We start from the raw sequence: 22,967 nt of genomic DNA, 5'->3' as shown, positions 1-22,967 counted from the left end.
CTGGCCAGGAGAGCTGCCGTGTGCCTGGGGACTTCTGTGGCAATCCTGGATGCCCTGGCCCCACAAAGCCCCAGAAAGTACCCCCTTTCCCTGTGTTTGTGCCCTCATATATTTAGTCACCACCATCATTTTCTGTCCCACAGGAGATATCCCGGGTCCGAAAGGACTGTGCTGCAGAGATGGCAGGTAACATGACACCCTCAGAGGACTCTGGGTCTGAGGAAACCCTCTGGGAACCGCAGACCAGAAAAAGCTCAGGCCCCAGTGATGGAGAGAGAAAGCCTGCGAATGAATCAGGAGGAATCTTGTTTTTTTAATTTACCAAAATGTCCCAAATATTTCCCTGAAAAGATCTCCGTGATTGAAGGCGATTCTCGAGCACTGGAGTCAGAGCTGGGGAGGGAGTGTGAATGTGTGTGTGTGCGTGTACAGGTGTGCATGTACACATGCCCCATATACACGCACATACTCCATCCATGAAGGTCTACACATATGGATAAACGAACACAACTCAGGAGGGGCACAAGTGTTCGCTTCTTGTGCTAAGAAGACACACGCGGTTGCCAGCCTGGGTGAGCTGACATTCGGCCTAGGGTTCTCAGTGAAAGGAAGGGACCCCAAGAAGACCAGTCCTAGAGATGACATGGCAGTAAGAAAGTAACTCTTGATCACTCACTTGCAAAATCCTTTCCCAAGGAGCAGGCCACAGAAAGGAGAGACCACAGCACACAGGTCCCGTATCAGAGATGACAGCTCTATGGCAGCTCTCATTCACCAGTTGGGCTTGGTGAATTTTTCCCCAATACAGTCCCTGTCTCCATCTGTGACTGTGCATATTAAGGCAGAGCACCCTAAGAGCGCATGTTATCCCAACGGGCAGGGACAGAGCAAAGAAAGTTCCTAAAGTCCCAGAGGAAGACAGCTCACTGAGCCCGTTGGTAAGGGCCTTTTTCTCTGTGACTGCAAAGTTCCCTCAGCTTATTTTTCCAGTCATAAAAGGCTTGGCAATAAGTTCCCCCCCCCCCCCCCAACATTTGTGCTATTACTTTGGTCAACTTTAGAGTATCACACCCAACAGTTAACAGAAAAGAAGGCTTTCCCCTGGGCTTTGGGCTGCTGAGCTGTATGTTTTTTCTGGCCGGCCTGGCTTCCTGATTATATTTGCTCCAGTTCGTACTGGCATTGGTGTGGCCTCCCCGAGGTGGCCCGGCTCAGGCACGAGGCACATGGTGTGTGCTGTCTGCTCTCACCTACACAGGGAGGGTCTCCTGCGGAGGGCTGAGAGGTAGACCCCGTGGCCCTGGGGAAGATGCCAAATGCATTTGGTTTATCCTCTCTTTGTCTCTTCTGGTAGAAAAGAGACATTAGCAATTTTGAGTACCTCATGCACCTCAACACGCTCGCCGGGAGGACCTACAATGACTACATGCAGTATCCGGTGTTTCCCTGGGTCCTGGCCGACTACACCTCACAGGTACGGTGTTCCCATAGGCAGGTGCCCTAAGCTTTCGGACCCTGGCCACCAGAGCACCCTAAGTCAGCACACAGGGCCTCTGCTACGAGGCCCAGTCCACCCACGCCCCAAGGCTGCTCCCTGCTCGGCCCCTCACCCTGGAGAAGGCCTTTGCAGTCTAGCTGCCTGGGCTGCTGTCTCAGGCTCCCCTGTGGGAATCTCCACCTGTGAGATCATCTACACGACCAAGACAATAGCCAACACGAGCCCCCGAGGGCCACTGGCTGACTCGCTACAATGAAGGTAAGTGATACCCATCTGCTGGGAGACTGCCATGGACCAACACTGGTCCATCAAAGGAAGTGGGACACGGAATTTGTTCCTAAAGTCAATATGGAGAGAGAAAGGGAGAGACAGGAGAGAGACACAGAGACACAGAGACCTAGAGAAAATGAACTACTCCCCTGTAACCTGACTTCAGTAACTGAGATGATGGTATGTGGCCTTCAGCCAGGATCTGTACTGAGACATGTAGCCATAGGGGAAGCTGATGGCAAGACCAGGGTATTCGATTTTTTCGGCTTCTGCCCCTGGACCTCAGCAGGCAGGGGAGGGAGAAGGACCACAGCTGGACCAAGGTGACGTCATGGGGGAATGTCCAGGGTGTGAAGCAGTGTCCCCACCACCTGGGCTCTGGCCATCAGGAGGTGTGTTGGCTGTGTGTATAAAGGGCGGAAGGTGGCTGGGTTCCGGTTCAGACCAGCTCTGGCCAGTCCTGCCTCGGGCTGCTCCAGTGGCTGACCCTCAGGTTTGGGAGAGGGAGTTTGGGTCTTCCATGACCTCCTGTCCCCACTGAGGACACTTACCACAGCAGGCCTTCTCTCACCAGCCATGTGTTGCTTCTTATTGCCCCCATGATCATCTGGGGCTGTGCTTCAGAAACCGAACTTGAAAATCCCAACTTGAACTCACATGTTGCAAAGCGGTGGCTGACCAGCTCCTTTTGTTTAGCCCGTATGATGTATTTAAAATTTTGGTTACTTCTCAGTGTTTAAAAATCAGGAGATTTCTCCTAAAAGTCTGGATTCCCAATATCTTTTGGGGAATCAGGAGTTCGGCAAATGTGAAGCCCGTTCTGCCCTGGCACAACCAGCTGGAGCTGAGCGCGGGTCTCCACCTGTGCTGTCTCCACTGGGGTCTCTGAGTGTCTGCCTCACTCTCGCCCCACCTGGCTTCTGCAGGTGTGAGGTGGTGACAGCTCCTGCCTCCCCAGGGCAACTGTGGTAGTTCCCTGCTGGTGAAGGGCAGTGGTGGGGGGAAGAAACAGCTCCTTCTATAAAGACATGCCAACCCCAGGGAACATCTCTGCTCAAAGTCCCTGAGGACACCTGGCCCTGAAAAGTCTTCAGGTGTCCACTGTCCTCTGTTCCTAAGGGCAGGGAAGGGGCGACATCACATGCTTCCACTGCCCAGAAGGGAGTGGCCTCCAGAAAAATGAGGCCGTCCCTCCCTTTTCCTCCCCAGACAGATAGATGACTTCTAACTTCTTAGAGAATCAGTTTGATTCTAAGCAAGGACCGTGAACTACGACGCAAACTGCTCCGCGAGGGCCGGAGCCAAGTGGCTCAGAGACAACAGGAATTCTTTTGAAAGTGTCTCTTTGGGAACTGGTGGCGAGGTTCTGATTTGGGTCAAGGCGGAACAGGTTCACTGTGAACTCAATCTTTCCCTCCTCTTCATTTCCAACTCTCCCCTAGTAAGTCTTTGTGGATCACTGGCTCTGGGGCCATAAAACCTCAGCTTGCCTGCTAATCACCAGAGGGGGGTCAGCCCAAACGACCATAAACCAATAAAGAGAACCATAAAACTAAAGAGCGTGGCTCCTGAGGTCTCGCTGGGGCACACGAGGGTCTGAGGGGAGTTCACTCCAGCAGCCCATCTGCCTTCTAGACGCTGAACTTGACGAATCCCAAGACTTTCCGAGATCTTTCGAAGCCCATGGGGGCCCAGACCAAGGAAAGGAAGCTGAAATTTATCCAGAGGTTTAAAGAAGTTGAGAAGACTGAAGGTGGGTAGATCCCAGCTTGACTGTTTTTTCTGCAATACTGTTCATCCGAATGCTTTGAAATGCTAATTGATGGCTAGTTAAGAGATCATCTCAACTACAGACAATTCCATTTGAATAGAGTGCTCTCCATTCAGTGGTCCGCACCTGGCTGCATGGCTGCATGAGAGAATCACCTGGGGAGCTCAGAAAATATACCGATGTCCAGGCCCCACCTCTAGAAATTCTGATTTAAATAAGTCTGCAGTCAGGTCCAGCCCGGGAGATTCTCACGTGCCGCCAAAGTGTTTGCTTTGCTCAAACACTTTGAAATAAACATATAACTATGAAAACAAGAGATATCCGTCCGCGAACCATGAACCGTTCCCTCGAGAACCAGAGGCAGCACATTTTGGGAAGGCTTGCTTGGCCCTGAGGCCCTGCCTTGGGTGAGCAGGTTCTAGGCAGGATAAGGATGTTCTTGCTGCATCCCACCCAGCCCACACAGCCCCCTGAGGCTGTCTGGCCTCTGCCCAGGACCTCTGCTCTGCGCTCTGCAAGGGGCTGGCACTCAGACTTGCTCAGGGGAGGTGGGAGGAGGTGGGCAGGCCCTCCTTGATCTACTCATCTCCTCCTGAGCCTGAAGTCCCCCACCCCAGGTGCTGCTCCTCTGGCTGCCATCAGGCATTGCTGGGTGCTTGTCACTGAGGCAGGCCAGAGGAGCATCAGCTCTCACCAGCTGTGTCCCAGGCAGGACCCAATGGGCTCCATTCTCTCCCATCTTAACCTGGGTGTGCGTTGGAGTCAAACACTGAGTTTGGTCCCTTGCACAAGTACCTGCAAGAACCTCCCAAACAACTCTGCTTTAGAGAACTCGTGCACGGCACGAGGGTGGGCCTCAGGCTGGGTGTGGGACTGGCAGTGAGGGGGCTGAGCAGAGACTTGGGGTAGCCGGCTCAGGCCGCTGCTGACCATGCCGCCTGCCAGCTCCGCCACTCACTGCTGATGAAAGCAAGTCTCTGATTCACTCTGGCTTCTTCATTTACAAAATGGGGATAATGAACACCACCGACTCACAGGGTCACTGTGTGGACTCAGGGAGAGAGCGATGGCTGGTGCACAGCATGCACAGTGCTCCACAACGGACAGCGTCGCTGTTACTCTCTGCTGGAGTGGTCTGGCCGTGGCATTGCTTCTGCCTCAGGGTTCCGGCCCCACCAAACCCCAGATGGAGCAGAATGGAGACGTTTATGCCTCTGCCCACTGCTGTCCAGGCCCCTGGGAATGAGGAAACCTGTGTCTTCACACGCACTGGGGTGTCCCTGAGTTAACAGGCCCCCTCCTCACATAGGTACTTCTGTTCTAAAGACAACAGAAGAGACAGTGCTGCTGGTAGGATTGTTGGCATCTTGGCGTTTCCTATGTGCTCCTCGGGTCAGAAGCCAGAGTGCTACCTCCGCACGAGTCCTCAGGACGGCCTTCCCGGAACCTGGCTCTGCCCACCGTGTTAAGGGCAGACCGCTGAGGACTCGGGAGGTGTGGCGGAGGGTCATGAACGTGCTTTCGCCCCTGGTGGCTGTCGGCCCAATTACGGTGCCATGTGTGAGCAGAACGCCCAGCCGCCCCCAGCCTGCAGGCGCTCTCTCATCAGGGCTCGTGCTTGCTGTTCCCGAGCATAGCGTAAACTGCGTGTCGCCAGCACAGATGGGAAAGCCACCCCAGGGAGTCCTTTCTTTGCAGGAGACATGACCGTCCAGTGCCACTACTGCACTCACTACTCCTCGGCCATCATTGTCGCCTCCTACCTGGTCCGGATGCCACCCTTCACCCAGGCGTTCTACTCTCTGCAGGTGAGCTCCCTCGTCCCCTACACACACGTGCGTTCACACACACACAGCTGTTCTCACAGACTAAGAGCTGGGCTTTGATGGGGGGGCCTTCCTGCTAGAAATCCAGTCTTTGGCCATTGGTTCCCACCTGACACTGCCTCCAGGATTCCCGGCTGTCCAGCCGAGGCGTGCTGCTCTTCATCAGTTACGCCTGCACGTCTGCCCAACAATCTTGCAAGAAGACCCTGAAAAATCAGGGATGAGTGAGAGAGATGCAAAAAAAATACTTAACATAAATAAGTTTTAGTGGAAAAGGACAAGCAGGAAGCTTGAAGACTTCCTTGAAGGTAGGGGGTCAAAGATTAGAAAAATAAACACAAAGGAAGAAGAATAAAAGAATATCACTTGTGACACGGGAAAGCATAAAGCTATGCCAAGTACAAGCCAAAAGGCTTGAAAGGACAAACACAATATTTGAATACTGAAATGAACAGCTAGACCAGAGAAAGAAACTAACCAACTCGCCCACCCACAAACTAACAGACAGTCATGCCAGCTTAGGATTGCCAGATTTTACAAATAAAAATACAGAAGGCCCAGTGAATTTGCATTTCAGATAAACAATGATTTACACTAAAAAGTTATTCATTGTTTACTTAGAATTCAAATTTAGCTGAGCCTCCTGTATTTTACCTGCCGCCCTATACAAGGAAGTCAGCAATCTGACTCTGAGTGGGTGCTGGTGCCCAGGGCCCTTGGGGTTGCTGAGACAGAGTCCCTCCTAGGCAACTGAGAAGTTCTTTTTCTCTCTCCCCTCTGACCCCATCACTGAGCTCCTGCATCCAGGTTATCCCAGGAGCACAGCCTATGATGGAGCTGTGGGAGAGGCCTCGGGCAGCCTGCCTGTAGCCAGTGGGCTCAGCCAGCTCCAAAGCAAATACTCCACAGGGCCCGAGTGTAGGGCCTGACCTGACTCAGGTCTTGCAAAGGTCCTATGGAGAGGGAGGCAAGACCACAGTGGGTCACGGCCACTGGATGTGCATGAGTTGCTCTGACAGCTAAGCCTCACCAGCAGGAAAGCATGAGTGTGCCAGGAATGGTGGTTTTTGGTCTGACCTCACCAGCAAGGTCACTCTTTACGGTCACTCAGATGCCCTTGACCCTGAAAGACCAAAGGCCACCCTGGGTTAGCACGAAAGCCAACTCCTGGGCCCTCGGCAGGAACGGGTAGCCAAGGTCAAGGCGCTTTCTACAATAAGGAGCAAAAACCCGCCGTCTTCTGTTTCTTGGCACAGTCTTCGCTCTCCTTGGCGGCGTGGATCGTCTAGACATTGTATAACCCCCTCTCTCTGGAAATTCGCTCAAAAATAATAAGTGTGCTTCCCCTGAGCCTTTCTCAGGCAACAAGCATTTTAAGTAAGTTTGGTTTGGAGAGCGAACAGTCCCAGAGCTGTACCCCATGCCAGGAATCCCATCCAGATGTTGCTCGTTAATCCACAAGAAATGATGATGGCCGTTGATGACGGTGATGCATTCCTCTATGGCATTCCTCCCAGGGACATCTGGATGCTTGAAGTTTCCCCTTGCCCCTCCAGTCTAATGCATTGAAGCCCCATCTCTGCCTATTACTAAGGGTCCTTTCACAGAGGGGCAGAGTGAAATAGAAACAGCACCAGCTATGAGATTTACATCCCAGCTCTGCCACGTAATAGATGCAAAATCGTCTGCCAGTTACCTTACCTCTGGAAATGAGGGTTCATTATGCACCTCTCAGTGGGCTGTTGAGATGGAACGAGGAAATGTGGGTAAAGCCCTCACTCAGGGCTTGAGACCACACAGGTGATCAGTCATCCCAAACCCCCTAGGACACAGGGTTAAGGCCACTTTGAAGCTAGTCACTACTAGTTTGAGCTGATTTTAGCCAGTTTGGTCCTTTGGTGACCAGACTAAACTGGTGTGACATGGTCTAAACCAGGGTGAGATGGTCAGAACCAATTTATTTGCTTTCAGGGACACAAATGCAGTCATATCAGCCTGAGCCTTTGACTCCCATAGGGAAGTCTGCCATGCCTCCAGTTTTTCGGGGTTCAAATCTATCTGTGGTGTGTTGGCCCATCTGAGTGGAAATCCTTCAAGCTCCCCACGTGTGTGCTTCTGAACTGGTTTCACCTTCCTGCTTTTAACTGACTCTTCTAGTGGGTCAGAAGTGGTCCAAGCCTTGGGAACCAGTGGAAGAACCGACAGTCTTCTGCTTTTTCCTTAGAATAAAAGATGAATTTTAACTCTGAAGGAATGAGTAAAGGCTACATCTGGAGGCAACATGCTTGACTCCCTTTGGGAATCCTGGGGCCCTCACAGTCCTTAAGAATGTTCCAGCATCCTCCTGAAGTCAGGCTCTCCCGTCCATCCTGCCCTGCCTCCTAGGATGCAGACTCATTTCTTTTCCAGAGACCTCTGCTTCTCCCCTGGGTGGTGACAAGGAGAGGACCCTCACTATATTCTTAACAGCCTGAGACTGCCATCCCCAGCGTGGACTGTGGCGTGGGGAAGGGTAAGAAGGGTAGTGCAGAATCAGGGCAGTGAGGCCTTCTCCCTTTATCCAGAGAGCAGGAAAGCGAGGATGTCGGGTCTTTCCAGAGCCGGGCATATATACAAGAGTCAGCATGAGGAAGGGTACGCTTGTCCACCCTGCACTGAGCAGCCAGCCTTCTGTCTATTAGCATGAATAGGCCCGAGTGACATGCTCACTCGAACGCTTGGCCATGTAGCACCTTTGGCATGGAGAGCTGTGTGCCTGTGTGGTGCACCCGCTGTGGGCTGATGCACTGTTAAGAGGCAGGTATGGCATCCTTTGGACACTGGTACCTGCCGGGTAGGTACCATGCAGAGAGATGCGGCCAGTGCCAGGGGCTCTCACGGCACCCTGAGAATTGCAGTGCAGCATCTTCCAATTTTTGGGTGTGAGGTGTGCTTTCCTCCCTTCACGTTTAAATCTTAAGTTTGAGCTGATCTTAGAATTGATGCCTACCTCGATTGTTGCTATGTGTGCTTGTTTGTTTGCCCCAAATCTGTGATTACAATGATAGACTCTTACGGTCCAGAAGATATGGTATATAGACAGTGTGACCTGAGCAGGTGATACATGCAGACGGGACAAACACATCTGTAGGGCTGTGTGCTCCCGTGGAGGGGTGAGACTACTTACTGTCTGCCGGAGCTGGGGGCTTTCTCCCAGGATGCTGTCATTCTCGAGAATCTCACCTGCCTGGAGGAGCTGAGAGCCATGAGCCTTCGTAAGTTGACTCACCGGGAGCTCATGCCACTGCTGGGGCCCCGGCCCAGGCCCCTGTTTCTGCCCCAGTAAGAGCACCAGTTGCTCTCAGTTGCTGTCAGACCCAGACTGGGCAAGACAGGGCAAGGCTGCCAGTGCCCAGCAAGGACACAGTGGCAGTGTTGCTGCTGCGTCTAATAAGGCGCTGAAATTAAGTGCTAGGTTAATGAAGTCACAGCCCATGTGAAGTCAGCTGTCACCAGCAGCTGAGAAGGTTATTCTGAACCAGCTGAGGCGAGAAGGCTGTGGTTTGCAGAGGACACATGCCGGCTGCAGAGAGACCCGTGGGCAGCACTTGGCCTGCCAGGCTGTTCACCTGGGGGCTCCGCGGGCGCCAGCCCTGGGGTTCCGGTGGAGTCGTGTCCAAAATAAAAGTATAATTCTTCTTATGCCGACCCAATGAGGAATATTAGAAAAGGCACATGTAACAGAGTCAGGCAGACCTGGGACAAAGTCTTGGCTCTGGGACTTTCTAAGTGGTAGTGTTGAATAACTGAGCCTCAGACCTCCTCCTTCACAATGAGCCCTGACTCGGAGGTGGTGGTTCAGTCAGACACGTGCAGCCCGAGTGCTCCACACGCGTCTGCTCCTCCACCCTAAGAGCAGGCAGTGAGCTCTTCAAAGTGCCTTTGTGGGTTTTATTTGAGTAAAAGGCCACACCCTACAGGAAGGAAGGCTGATGGCCGATCTGGGCTTGGCCCATCCTTTGTTGAGAGCAGGACTGACGAGGCAGCGGAACCCGCCTGGCTTCCCACATCCGTGCTGAGCACAGCTCTGGGCTTCTAAGCAGGGGGCGCCGGGCGTTTTCTCAGCAGGGCTGCGGGCGGCACCACACCCCCTACCGGCCTGCGCACATCACCCCAGCGCTTGTTGATGGTGTTGCTGCCTCCAGACTGCCCGGACGGTGCCCTACCCCAGGACCAAAGCCCCCCCACCCCCATACGCCACCTTCCGCCCCCATAACCTCCAGATCCTCCTTCTTGTTCCAAGCCCCTGGTCACCTTCCCCACGCGCACTGAGACTGGGGCTCAAGCCCCATGGCTCCCGGGTCCTAGTGTATGAAGGGAGAGGGACATGGAAGCAGGCTTGTCCGTCCCTCCTCCTGTGTGCCTGGTACCTCACACACTCTCATGTTCACTCCCACACAGGCACACTCACCCCCACTCTCACACTCATCCCCTACACTCACCCCCACTCACCCACACTGTCATACTTACCCATATGCTCACACACACACTCCCACTCACCCACACTCTCATACTTACCCATATGCTCACACACACACTCCCACTCACCCACACTCTCATACACACACACACACACGCACACATTCTCACGTACTCGCATACACATTCTTGCTTCCTCACCCACAACAGCGATCCGAGGTTGGCAGAGGGCCTGGGAGGTCACAGAGATTCCGAGACCCCCTTGAGCTCACGTAGCAGGTGGGTGCAGAAGTCCTGGCCGTGGGCCTGGATGCACAGTGACTGCGCTGCCCTGCCTTGGGCACAGCTCAGGCCAGCTGAGGCCCCACTGGGCCTGTTGGCGAGTTGTCTTCAGGGGACACCTTCACGTCACTGGAGGCACATCTGCTGGGAGCACAGGTCAGCTGCCCTAGATCCGGCCCCCTGTCTGGCTGCAGTGGTGGGCTGATTTGGGTCAGTCCCACCTGGAAGGAAGAATAGACTTTCTGGCACATATTGTAAAAATATCTGTGTTTTAAGTGTCCTTGAACATGAACTCAAGTTGCTGCGGGTCAAGATTAAATGGTTTTTTCAACATAGCTTCCCTACCCATGTTGGAGAGGGTTTTTAGCATGTTGCCATTGAAATGTTCATCTGGGGACACGGGTGCACACACACTCTTTGTCCTCAACGAAAGGAGTGGTGCCTTTAGTGCAGAACATGCCTTTCATGGATGTTTCCGTTTTTAATCGATGTACCATAATTATGGACTTTGGTCTGATTTGACTCATGTTAGTGTCCAGCGGCAGTCCTGGTCCCCCAGTTCGTCCCCCATTATTTTACGTTTAATTTTGATTATCTCTTAGCAAAATTGAGCACCTCTTAAAGTATTTCATTTGAAGAAGGACGCCTAGGGTTATATTGCTTCTGAGCCCTTAAATACGCAAAACGTCTTTCTAGGGTCTTTACATATGAGCCATGTCTTTGTTGTTAGTGCCGTTGAGTTGATTCTGACTCCTAGTGACCCCGTGTACAGCAGAGTGGAGCCCTGCTCGATCTTTTTGTGTCATCCTCGCACCTTCCTGTGCTACATCTGACAACGCTCCACTGCTGCTCGTAGAGTTTTCATGGCCAGTTTCTTCGGAAGTGGGTGGCTAAGTCCTTCTTCCTCGTCTGTCTTAGTCTGGAAGCTCCACTGAGACACCACCACCATGGGTGACCCTGCTGGTATTTGAAATACCTGTGGCATAGCTTTCATCATCACAGCAACATGGACCCATGTCTTCGCTGGGCATAAAATCCACAGACTATGACCTTTTGCCTCAGAAACCTCCAGCCTTGGCTCCTTTGTCCCTGGGAAAAGTCTTATGCTAATAAGAGGTTGTTCCTTTCTTGATCATACTAACCTTGCTATTATTATTATTATTATTATTATTTTGTCTGTTTGGATACACATAGGATTCATTGTTCTTTATATTCGAGAGTATCTGCAGAATAGATTTAGGAGCAGATCTTGCCTCAGTAATTCTCTCTGATCACTTTGTTCCCATCCAATCTCTAGACTTAATTTTGTTGTTGTTTTATTGTATCTTGTTTTGGACTTTCCTTATGGAGCTGCTCAGTCAACCATAATTGTGCCTCTCTGCCTCGCTCCTTCTCTCTCTTTCTTCCTTCTAGCCTCTCTTCCTTCTCTCCTTTTTCCCTTTCCTGAGAATCAAGTCCCGACTCACTGCTGGCAGCCACCAGAGTTGCATCAACCTGCAGACTTCCAGTCCAAGTAAGAAAACAGCTGCACTTTTTCTTCCTGGAGATATGGCATTCGTTCCATATCACAGCAGCGAGAAAACCCATTAATTTTGAAACAAATGTATGCAAATACATTTATAAATATAGGAAATAGGAAAATCAGTTATTGCTTCCTTTATAAATAATACAGGCTTAAGTTTTAAAGATATTACTTTTGCTAAAATGCATTAGACAGCTGTGAAAAAAATAACATTTTTCTTTGTGGTAATATCTTTAACCAGATTTGTAGCACTAACAATATTTCCTATGTATATATTATTTTTATTTAATACAGGTAATCTTTTTATTACCAAATCACATTGTTTCTCGGGAGATTACCATCAGCATTCATAAAAGCTGCAAAAGGAAAACAGGCCGAGGAGGAGACATCAATCTCCCGTGGATGGAAGGCTTGGCTGCAGACTGAATACGCAAAGCTCTTAATATGTTTCAGTGAGCTACTTGTTAGATGCAGATTTATTTAGAAACACTCCCCTCCATTTTGTTGCCATTTGAATTTGAATTTGACGGTGGACGTCAACCGCTAATTTCAACCAAGGGCAAAGCGACCTTGGCTCTCTTGGTGTCCCTTTCCCTATGCAGAGAATGACTCATGCATCTCACTCGATCCGCGAGTCTGATTTGGAAAATCGACCAGCCCACCAGGATGCCCAAGTGTGGCCGGCCTCAGGTGTGTGGCAGGCTCTCCCTTCTCAGAAACAGCCGAGTCCCCTTGCCCCACATGCAGTTGATCATTTGTCCAGGCCCAGAGATTCCCCAGGGAACTGACGCAAAAGCACAGCATGTCCTTTGGAGATGCATCCACAGTGGGACCCCAGATCTGCCATTCACTGCCTTGGGAAAATCAGTAAACTTTGAGGAACCTCAGTTTTCTGGTCTGCAAAATGGAAGTACCCATTCCTTCCTAATGCACCTGCTGTGAGGACTGAGAGCATCTATGTTATGTATGAAGTGCTAACATAGAGCAGACTTGCCAAGAGAAGGTTCTCGTCCTTCTTTCCCCTTCATCCACGCTGTGGCTGCCCAAAGCTTCCTTAGGTAAATGCTGACGGGAGACCTCAGCCCTCTGAAAAGTGAAGGGAGCTGACAGGGCAGAGGAGGGCACTGACATTCTGGGTCCTACCCCTTCATTCTTGGCGCCACATATGCACTCTGCAGAAGTTGGCAGAAGCAAGGCAAGTTCTGGCTGAACAAAGGCCCAGCCGTGATGGGGACAAGTGAGCTAATGGACCCCAGGGAAGGAAGCGTCTCTTGGGCATCCCTCAACTTAAGTTGACCCAAATCCCAGTTGCAGAAGCTTTCTGGCTGCCCTTCTGCCCCCAGCATCTTCATTCCTCCAAATGGGACCTCTCTGCCTCCTCCCAACCCCACCCCCCCATCCCCGGCCCAAGACAACCTGATGAATAAGGATGGCATCAACTGAAGACACTGACAATTCAGATGAGAGGAATGGAGAATCCAAGGAAATAATTTGCTTTAGGTCTAACCTGGTCCCATCTCAGCTCCCAAGCTTGAGACTTCAGCAAGCCACCTGTAGAAACGGGCCTTGGAACCAAGGCTGGCCCTGGTGGGTGCTGCAGACATCTTCACTTCATGAACCAGCCTCCCATCCCTCGAAGGCTGGTGTGCCTCCAGCTCTCCATCCTCAGGCTCATTCTCTCTTGTCAAGGCTGCTGTTAGATGTCACCAGGGCCCTGACCTAACCTGCTTTCCTCCACCTCTGTTCCTGGCCGAGGGCTTGCCCTCAGCTAAGAACATTCTGCGTCTTCTCTGCCACCAGGCTTGCTGACTCAGCAGGAGTCAACTTCTCCAGGAAACTTGCCCTGACCTCCTTGTATAATGTCTCATCCACTCTCTGTCCTCTGGTTGGGTCTTTGTGCCTGGTTCAGAACCGGCTCTCTGCAAATGTGGGGGAGATGAAGGAATGGTTTTCCTGTCTCTGATCTGAACCCAGAATTCCAAACCTGGGAAACATTGATCTCTTCAGTTATAGTGGATCATGCATCCTCTGTGGAAGGTTCCAGAGAATGCTTGAGCAAACAGATGCATGAAAAAACTGTCTGACACATGTGGGTTGATGAATGGACGTGTGTGTGTGTGTGGCTGTGATTGAAAAGTTCTAATGTCAGAACCCATGCCTAAGTGACAGAACGGACGAGTGGGGGCCCACACCAGCGCTCCCTGTGCAGCCTGAGTTCTCACTGCACACAGCTGAGCGTGTCGGCCCCTTTTCCTCACAGGGCGGAAGCTTCGATGTAGCAGATAGAATGTTCCACAGCATGAAGAACGCGTGGGAGTCGGCCTCCAGAGAGAACATGAGTGACGTCAGGGAGCTGACCCCGGAGTTCTTCTACCTGCCCGAGTTCCTAACCAACTGTAATTCGGTGGAATTTGGTGAGTGGGGGCCTGGGCAAGGCTGGCCAGCCCGGGCAGTGGGGGCTCTCTGTCCTGCAGGGCCCCAGCTGTGACTATATCAGTATCTTGGCTGAGCAGCTAAATAGGCCCCACACCAGACCAGTGCGGTTGGCGGGAGGCCTCCCCTGGGCAGCAGCACCCAGTGCAAAGGTGAGAGCTGAGGAAGGATGCTGGGACCCAGGCTGCCAGGGCTGCTGTGAGCCGGGGTCCCACCCATGACCCTTCCTCTGAGGGTCCCCAGGCCTCAGTGTGCAGAGAGGCGGCAGCCAGGGAGCAGGAGCTCTTGCTAATAGCCAAGTCTGGCACTGCCCTGCTGTGTACCTTGGACAAACCCTTGCCCTTCTCTGACCCATTTTCCTTCATGTCCCACAAATGGGTTAACCTGGCCTCGATGAGCAGAACCTAGAGGTGCTGTGTCTCCAGGGAGAGATTGCTGGGTGGCGTCCAGGGGCAATTTTGCAGGCACCCTTGATGGTTCCTCGTCCCTGCACTTCAGGCCCCTTCTCACCTCCTACTCGACAGGAGGAACAGAAGTTTCAGGAGGCCCCAGCGGGCAGGTCCCCTGGTGATGCGTATGTACTGCGGGAGCCCCCACTGCAAACGTCAGGGGAACTTTCATGGTCAGAGCCTGGGGTGGCACGTGAGCATCTCTCCACCCAGAGGCAGGGGAAGGGTTTCTCCTGCCCTGTGGAGGGCACACCTGGTGCCCCAGAGGTCCCCTCCCTCAGGGCCCTTCTTTCTCCAAACAGCATATAGGGGCACACACCTGGAGCTAGGCCAGGAAGGGCCCAGGGGACACTGACGAGGAGATCCAGCCTCTGCCCCAGGCACTCACCTCTTGTATGGTGGTTCACAGCCAGAATACCTGGAGAGCATTTAAAGCATGCCCAGAGGGCCAGCCAGGTGGCATAGTGGTTGAGTTTGCGTCCTCTGCTTCAGCAGCCTGGGGTTCGTGGGTTTAGATCCTGATCGCGTTCCTACACACTGCTTGTCAAGCCATGCTGTGGCAGCATCCCACATACAAAATAGAGAAAGACTGGCACAGATGTTAGCTCAGCACAAAAGAAAGAAGAAGATTGGCAACAGATGTTAGCTCAGGGTCAGTCTTCCTCACCAAAAAAAAAAAAAAGAAAGAAAGAAAATGCCCAGGCCCAGACCCAGCAAGTCTGACCCCATGGAACTGGGTGGCCTCAGCAGTGTTCAGGTTCTCAGATGCCTCACATGCACCATGGAGGATAATTCCACAAATACAAAAGGCAGTTCCCACAGGGCGTGGTGAGGCCATGAAAGGAGAAGTCAGGGGCTAGAAGCCAAGAGGAGGGGCGGCCAGCCAGCCTGGGGTGGGGGGAGGGCTGGACGGAGAGCACCAACTCTGCCTTGGACCTGAAGGTGGGGCTCTGCAGACGGCAAGGGGCTCAGCTGCAGAAATGCCGCACATACCAGGGACCAGGTGTCCTCAGGGAAGTCAAGACAAGGGTTATTGAGTATCTCCTGTGTGCAGGCACTTTTTTAAGCACTGAGGGTTTAGTTGGGTCTCCTGGGACAGATGACCCTGAAAGTAATTGTATTCTGTGCAGGGATGAGGAGAGGAGATAGAAAATAGAGAAAAATAAATAAGTGAAACAGTGTCAGACGCTGAGAAGCCCTAGGAGGAAAGCAGGTAGGAAATGGTTCAAGAGTGACCCAGAGGGCCCTGTGCTGTTCTGCTCCCCTGTAAGGCCCTACCTGAGAAAGTGACCTGAGACCAAATGATGAGAAGGGCCATGCCAGGTGCAGCCCTGTGTGCCAGAGAGAGGGTGACGAATCTATTCCACTGGCACCACGAGTGAGCAAGACCATAGCTAATGTTTACTGAGCAGCCCCCACCTGCCTGGGATTATTCTAAGCACACCGTGTGTGTCTTCTCTTTTAATACCAGCCCTGGGAGGAATAGGGAGGAAAGGGAAGCCCTAAGAGGGTCAGCAGTGCGCTCAGGGCTGTGCAGCTATGGGGAGGATGGAGACTCCGGCTGGAGTCCAGCCTCCTTTTCTTAACGTCTGCAGAAGCTCCCTCTTAAAACCTTGCTGCCCTCACTTTAAAACTGGAGAGGGAATGTATAAATTATAGCATCGATTGAAGAGTCAGTAGGACAGTGTGTGCTAAATACCTAGCATAGTGCCCTGGCGGAGCGGTAGGTGCTCAAAATATGACAGCTTTTATGGTTATTGTTATGATCTCCTATTGTTTTAGTGTTGGATGAAAACGCCCAGGTGAAAAGGCATAGAGTGGTGGGGAAGAAGACGTATCAACAATGCCGGCACTCTGATCATTTTACACGCCTGTGAACCAAGCACACACTGCCTGGGAAGCAAGGAGGGCCTTGTGGAGGGGTCAAAGGCTTAGAGCCCAAGTAGGAATATTCCAGGCAGGTGTGGGTGGGGGTCACTCCAGACAGAGGAGGCAGGACACAGCTCACAGCCTGAGTGGCACGGGATCGACAGTCCTGAACATCATTTTCATCATGTTTCCACCCTCTGGTTCCTAGCCCACTTTGGCTCCCATTTACCCAAAGCTCTGCTGTTTCTCACCCCATTCAGGCTGCATGCAGGACGGGACAGTGCTGGGGGATGTGCAGCTCCCTCCCTGGGCTGATGGGGACCCTCGGAAATTCGTCAGCCTACACAGACAGGTGAGTCGAGCAAGGTCACACCAGAGGCCCTGGTATCCTGAAGGAGGACCTCAGCATCACCTCAGCCTCCAGGGGGGCTTTCTGTCCAATGGAGGGCTAGCAACAGGCACTTCTGAGGCTCTTAGATCTGGAGAGTCCAGAGAAGGGGCTGGGCTATGCCCCAGCTTGGCAGGAAATGACTTGGGTTCTAGGCTCTTTTAAGAGCCCCAGAAGGCTTGTGCCAGTGTGTTGTAGGAGTCACTGGGGGAAGCAACTTCAGGTTCTCATTGAATGGGGGCAAGTCAGTGTCCTTAGCCTACGCTGCAGGCAGGTCCACTCCCTGGACCGTACTGCCCAGTATAGCTCAGAGAGGGGCTCCCACTGGCCAAAGGATATACCAGGACTGGGAAGGACTTGGCTTATTACCAGAAAGGCTGATGCAGGTAGAGGCCAGAGGCCATTTTAGGATACTTATCCTAGATCGAATACCTGAGTTAGCATAAACACATGAAAATGTGTTCAACATCATTAGTCGTAGGGAACCATAAATTAAAACCACAATGACATGCGACTTCACACTCACAAGAATGGCTAGAATTTAAAATTCTGATAATACCAAGAGTAAGCAAAGATGTGGAGCAACCAGAATTCATCACACATTGCTGGTGGAAAAAGCAAAATGGTATAGCCACTTTGGAAAAAAGCTTGGTAGTTTCTTATAAAGTTGAAGATACATTTGCCATGTCATCCAGCAATTCCACTCAAAGGTATTTACCCAAGAGAAATGAAAAGTGTCCACAGAAAAGTGTGTGCATAAATATTCATCAGTTTTATTCAAACTAGTCAAAAACTGAAAACAACTCAAATGTCCATCAACTGGTAATGGAAAAACAAGTGATACATCCGATGGAATATTACTCAGCAATAAAAGGGGACAGATTACTGATACAAGGAGCAACATGGATGAATCTGAAAAGCATTTTCCTAAGCAAAAGAAGCCAAAACCCAAAGCTACATACCATGGGACTCTATTTATGTGACATTCTGGAAAAAGTACAACTATAGGGACAGAAGGCAGGTTAGTGGTTATTAAGGTCAGGAGTAGGAGATGATGGGAAAGAAGTACAAGAGAATGTTTCGAGTTAATGTAAATGACCTATATCTTGATTATGATGGTGGTTACATGACTGCATGCATTTGTCAGAACACATTGAACTATACATTTAAAAAGGTCGAACTTCATTATATGTAAATTGTACCTAAAAGGAAAAAAAATCTAGGACAGACCTGACTAGTAACAACAAAGCTGTGCCTTCTCCTCTGGACTTCTCCCTTGGCAAGGAGAAAATTCTTCCCTGGTTTATCCTTACCTCTGGAAATTCAGAAACAGCAGTCTCCCCTCCTGTGGGCCACGGGTCTTGAGTACTTGGGCCAGAGGTGAACTTGACCTTCAGGTGGCAGCAGCCCTTTCCTTAGATGTTCTCAGAAAAGTTCTTGGCCTAGGGTGAGTGAGCAGGCTCATTCTGCAGGCATGACTGCTGTTGCCAGTGGTCTGTGGTAGGGTGTGTGTGTGGGGGGGATTGATCAAATAACCACACAAATAATAGGGAAACTGTAGCTTCAAAAAGTGCTACAAAGGAGAGGCATGCAGTGCCATGAGATAGAGGTTAGAGATGTGATCCTGGGAGGCTGGGTGGTGATGGCATGAGTGGGGAGAGCCCTTTTAGTGGAGTGAAGATTAGGTTGGAGTGGATTAGGATGTTGAGGATTGACATCAGTGAAAACGTCAGAGTAGAAACTTCTGAAAATCCTCTACTTCATAAAGGCAATAGGAATAATGGCAAAATTTGTCATAAGAAACTTTCAGAATCTGGAAATTAACCAAAGGCTTGGAACAATCAGGAGAATGTTCCTTCAAGAAAAATGGCTGAATCCTGGTAAGAAGAGCAAGCTTTGTAGAGATTTAACTTGCACTATCCCCATTCCTCCTCTCTAGCTCCATAGGAGCCTTGAAAACCAGCAGCTCAGAATCACAGTGAAAAATAACAGCCTGGTAGTCAATGGAGGGAGCAGACTTGGGCTGGAGGTCTTTCAAAGCCCCTTGCCCAGAGAATTGTCATTATTTGACCTGCCTGGTGGTTCCCTGGAAGACCCCCAGCAAGACTGTCTTTATTTTATGTGACTCAGAGCCTGCCCAGTGCAAACAGCCTTCTCTTCGGTGGCATTTGTCAAAAACAATCAGAGACAATTGTTCAATACTGTGGCTGCAGAGGCAGTGGATAATAATTGGACAAACAATAGGCTAACCAAAGAGATTAAAAGGAAAAACTAGGGAATGAGATGTTTCTAGGAGGCCTTGGAAAACTTCAAAATATCCCTGGGAACCTAGAAGGACAAACACATCTGTAGGGCTGTTTCTATGCACAAGGCTGTGCTTGTGCTCAATATATAGTTTAAAAGGCCCTCAGCCCCCCACCCCCCAACTTCTGGCTTACACTGAGGCTCTGTGCAAGCAGAATGTGAAGGCAAAAGCAGAGTTTTAAACTGCCTGGCTGAACATTGAAACCATGCCCTAACATGCACAGAAAGCCCCTTGGCAAAGACTGGGAGACCTACTGGTTCCAGGCATTTAAAGAAATCTTCATCAAATCATTAGCTGACCATTAAGCTAACAGAGAAGACACTTCAGTGGCCACATAAGAGAAAACACACAGACTTTATAGAACCAGTTCAGAAAAGTCACTAAACAAACAGCAATGACAGAAACAAATCCTCGGGAGAGAAAAGAATCTGATTTCCAGGATTGCCACATCATATTATTTAAAATGTCCAGTTTTCCACGAAAATTATGAGTCATGCAAAGAAAAAGAAAGTATAGCACATAACAAACGAAAAAAGGCATTCAATAGATACTGCCTATGGAAGCCCAAATTTTGGACTTACTGGACAAAGACTTTATTTAAATCAGCAACTGTAACTATGTTCAAAGAACTAAATAAAACTATGTCTGAAGAGCTATGGAAGAGTATTATAATAATATCTCACCAATAAGAATGTCAATAAACAGAAATTGTATTAAGGCATGAAATAGAAATTGTGGACTGAAAAGGACAGTAACTGACATGAAAAATTCACTAGAAGGGATTAATAGTAAATTTGAGCAGGGAGAAGAAAGAATCAGCAAACTTGGAAGATAGGTCAGTTGAGATTATCCAGTCTGAGGAGCATAAAGAAAAATGAAGAGAGCCCAGAGACCTTAGAACACCCTCAAGCCTACCAGCATGTGTATAATGGAAATACCAGAAGAAGAGGAGAGAAAGCTACAGAAAGAATATTTGAAGAAATAATGTCCAAAAACATTTCAGATTTGATGCACAGCATTAATTTATACATACAAGACGTTCAATTATTTCTAAGTAGGATAAACTCAAAGATATCTACACCCAGATAAATCATAATCAAACTGTCAAAAAATAAAGTTAAGGGGTGGGCCTGGTTGCATAGTGGTTAAGTTCACATGCTCCACTTCAGTGGCCTGGGGTTCACGGGTTTGGATCCTGGGCACAGACCCACACACCACCTATTAAGCCATGCTGTGGTGGTGTCCCACATAGAAAGTGGAGGAAGATTGGCACAGATGTTAGCTCAGGGCCAATCTTCCCTACCAAAAGAAGAAAAAAGATAAAGGAAGAATCTTGAAAGCAATGAGAGAGAAGCAACTCCTCACCTACAAGTTATCTTCAATAAGAACAGTTAATATTTCATCAGAAAACTTGGAGGCCAGAAGGCCAGTGGTATGACGTATTCAATGTGCTGAAAGACTATCAACCAAGGATTCTATATCCAGCAAAAATATTACTCAAAAATGAAGATGAAATTAATTAAGACATTCCCTGATAATTGAAACTGAGAGAATTAATCACTAGCAGACCTGACCTATAAGGATTACTAAAAGGAGTTCTTCATCCAGAAATAAAAGGACAGTAGACAGTAACGCAAATCCACGTGAAGAAACAAAGGAAGTGAAGGATGATAAGGAAATGGAGATGATGAGGACGGGTAAAAAAAATTTTGGTTGTCGGGGCTGGCCCCGTGGCCGAGTGGTTAAGTTTATGAGCTCCGCTGCAGGCAGCCCAGTGTTTCGTTGGTTCGAATCCTGGGCGCGGACATGGCACTGCTCATCAAACCATGCTGAGGCAGCGTCCCACATGCCACAACTAGAAGGACCCACAACGAAGAATATACAGCTATGTACCGGGGAGGTTTGGGGGAAAAAAAATAAAATCTTTAAAAAAAAAATATTTTGGTTGTGAAGGAGAGAATAGTGCCTGGAAGAGATGGAAGGTTGAGAGAATGTTAAAGTTTTATTTAAAAATTTTAATAAGCCTGTTTAAAAGGCATTGGGAAAGAGAAGTTAAATACACAAGAGAAGGAAAAAGAAATTCCTGAGAAAGCAGGAAGATTTGGAATCCAAACCACAATTAGAAGGTTAGCTTTATGTCAGAGGTGGGCCAGCTCCTTCACCTACACAGGAGGCAAGGAGGTCAGGGGGTTGCAGATGAAGGTAGGTTTATATATATTGTCAGGAAGATATGGGATTCCTAATTGGTGGCTTCTATTTTTCTCTGTAAAGTAGGAGATGTGGTCACCTGCTGAGACTGGGCAGTGGGAGAGGGTCAGAGTTGAGGAGAGCGCAGGAAATGTGAAATAGTCATGTGGAGAGATGAAGCATGAGTTGACCAGAAAAACATATCTGGGTTTTCTGGCGATGCTCAATGTCCATTTGAGATTGGTGACCAAAAATTGTAGGATAATCAGTGTGCCCCCTTGTGTGATGTTCTCCAGATACTCTATTATAGTCATGAAGACAGAAAATATTTGAGTTTGCTCAGTGTTGTGAAAAGACAGAGGTACACATGATTCAGTAACATAACAAGAGGCATTGACCAGGGTGTTATTGAAATGATGGGCCACTAAATCTAAACTAGATCAAAATGTGGCTGAAGACGGGCCAGCACGGTGGCATAGTGGTTAGGTTTGTACCCTCCACTTCAGTGGCCCGGGGTTCACGGGTTTGGATCCCAGGTGCAGACCTACACACTGCTCATCAAGCCATGCTGTGGCAGTGTCCCACATACAAAATAGAGGAAGATTGGCACAGATGTTAGCTCAGGACTAATCTTCCTCGCCAAAAAAAAAAGAAGAAGAAGAAGTGGCTGAAGACAGGAAAGTGTTGATAGACTGCAAAGAATTAAAAGGGCAAGGGGCCTGGAAGTTCTGACAAGGTGGAAGAATAGTCTTAAGAAGTGGTTAAACAACAAGCAAAGTGAAGATGTGACTTCATCAGCTGGGATGTTTGATGAGTGATTTTGGAGATAGAGGAGTTATGGATACTGACATGGGTGGTGTTGTGTCTGTGAGAGTGAGTGACTTTAGGTGGAGTGGAGGCAGAAGTCACTGGAGAAGTGGAGCTTAAGGAACTGAGGTGAGAGGTTGAAATCCCTGAGGATGATGGCAGATCTTGGGGAAGGAAGGAAGGCATGGCCGGGAGTCGCCATCTTTGATGAATGAGGAGAATGGAAGAGAAGCTGGTAGATGACAGCAGTGAGGATGGGGGGGGGGTGGAAAATTACATCTCATGAAGCACAGAGGAGCAGATTTTTGGTCTTTTAACAGGAGGGTAGAGGAATAGTGGTCTGGAGGTGACAATGAGGATTAAAAGGACACCAATCCCACCTACTGGCCCCAAGACACGTGGGATGTAACCTGGCACGTGGCCACACTGGAGGCTCAGGGGAGAGCCGGGCCTCGACTAAGGAAAGGAGGTGGAAGGGATGCTCAGAGAGAGCCTGAAGATATGGGAAACATGTTGGTTATGAAGCGGGAGGAAAAGAGGCCCAGAGGAAGGGTCAGATGTGCTGGCCTGTGATCTTCGCTTGGGGGTGTGACCTTTCTGCCGTTGTGGTCACCAGCAAGTGCTTTAATACGAACGTCTGCAGAAGGCTCTTAGGTGTGCTCCAGGCTAGACGGTAGGCTGGGGAGCCACGCCTTTCATCACACCTCCCATGGCATTACCCACATGTGGCCTTCTTAAAGTCACTGTGGCCATCTGCCTCAGGAAACTAACCTGGCCCAGGTGACCTGCCTTCCCAGGCCCAGGCGTAGGGCTGCATGTCCTCCCAGAGAGTTGATAAGGGGAACCCAGGCATATTCCAGATGAATGTCTTTGGGTCCTGGGGACCCAGCTTTGGAGTTGGG

The 22,967-nt window shown here is 50.0% G+C and overlaps 1 protein-coding gene across 7 annotated transcripts in view; it reads left to right on the top strand.

The window, feature by feature from the left end:
• Positions 1–22,967, top strand: part of WDFY4 (WDFY family member 4) — a 301,239-nt gene that overhangs the window by 258,032 nt on the left and 20,240 nt on the right. For all 7 annotated transcript variants that reach the window (XM_070615433.1, XM_070615417.1, XM_070615438.1 and 4 more), the window contains 6 exons: positions 144–186; positions 1,355–1,474; positions 3,404–3,521; positions 5,238–5,347; positions 13,888–14,041; positions 16,639–16,730. In XM_070615433.1, the coding sequence (XP_070471534.1) occupies positions 144–186; positions 1,355–1,474; positions 3,404–3,521; positions 5,238–5,347; positions 13,888–14,041; positions 16,639–16,730 (637 nt within the window). The remainder of the gene's footprint in view (positions 1–143; positions 187–1,354; positions 1,475–3,403; positions 3,522–5,237; positions 5,348–13,887; positions 14,042–16,638; positions 16,731–22,967) is intronic.

Source organism: Equus przewalskii, chromosome 1, assembly GCF_037783145.1.
Source record: "Equus przewalskii isolate Varuska chromosome 1, EquPr2, whole genome shotgun sequence".
Lineage (NCBI taxonomy): Eukaryota > Metazoa > Chordata > Mammalia > Perissodactyla > Equidae > Equus > Equus przewalskii.
Note: the sequence above shows the minus strand (reverse complement) of the source record. Positions and strands in the feature narration are given on the sequence as shown.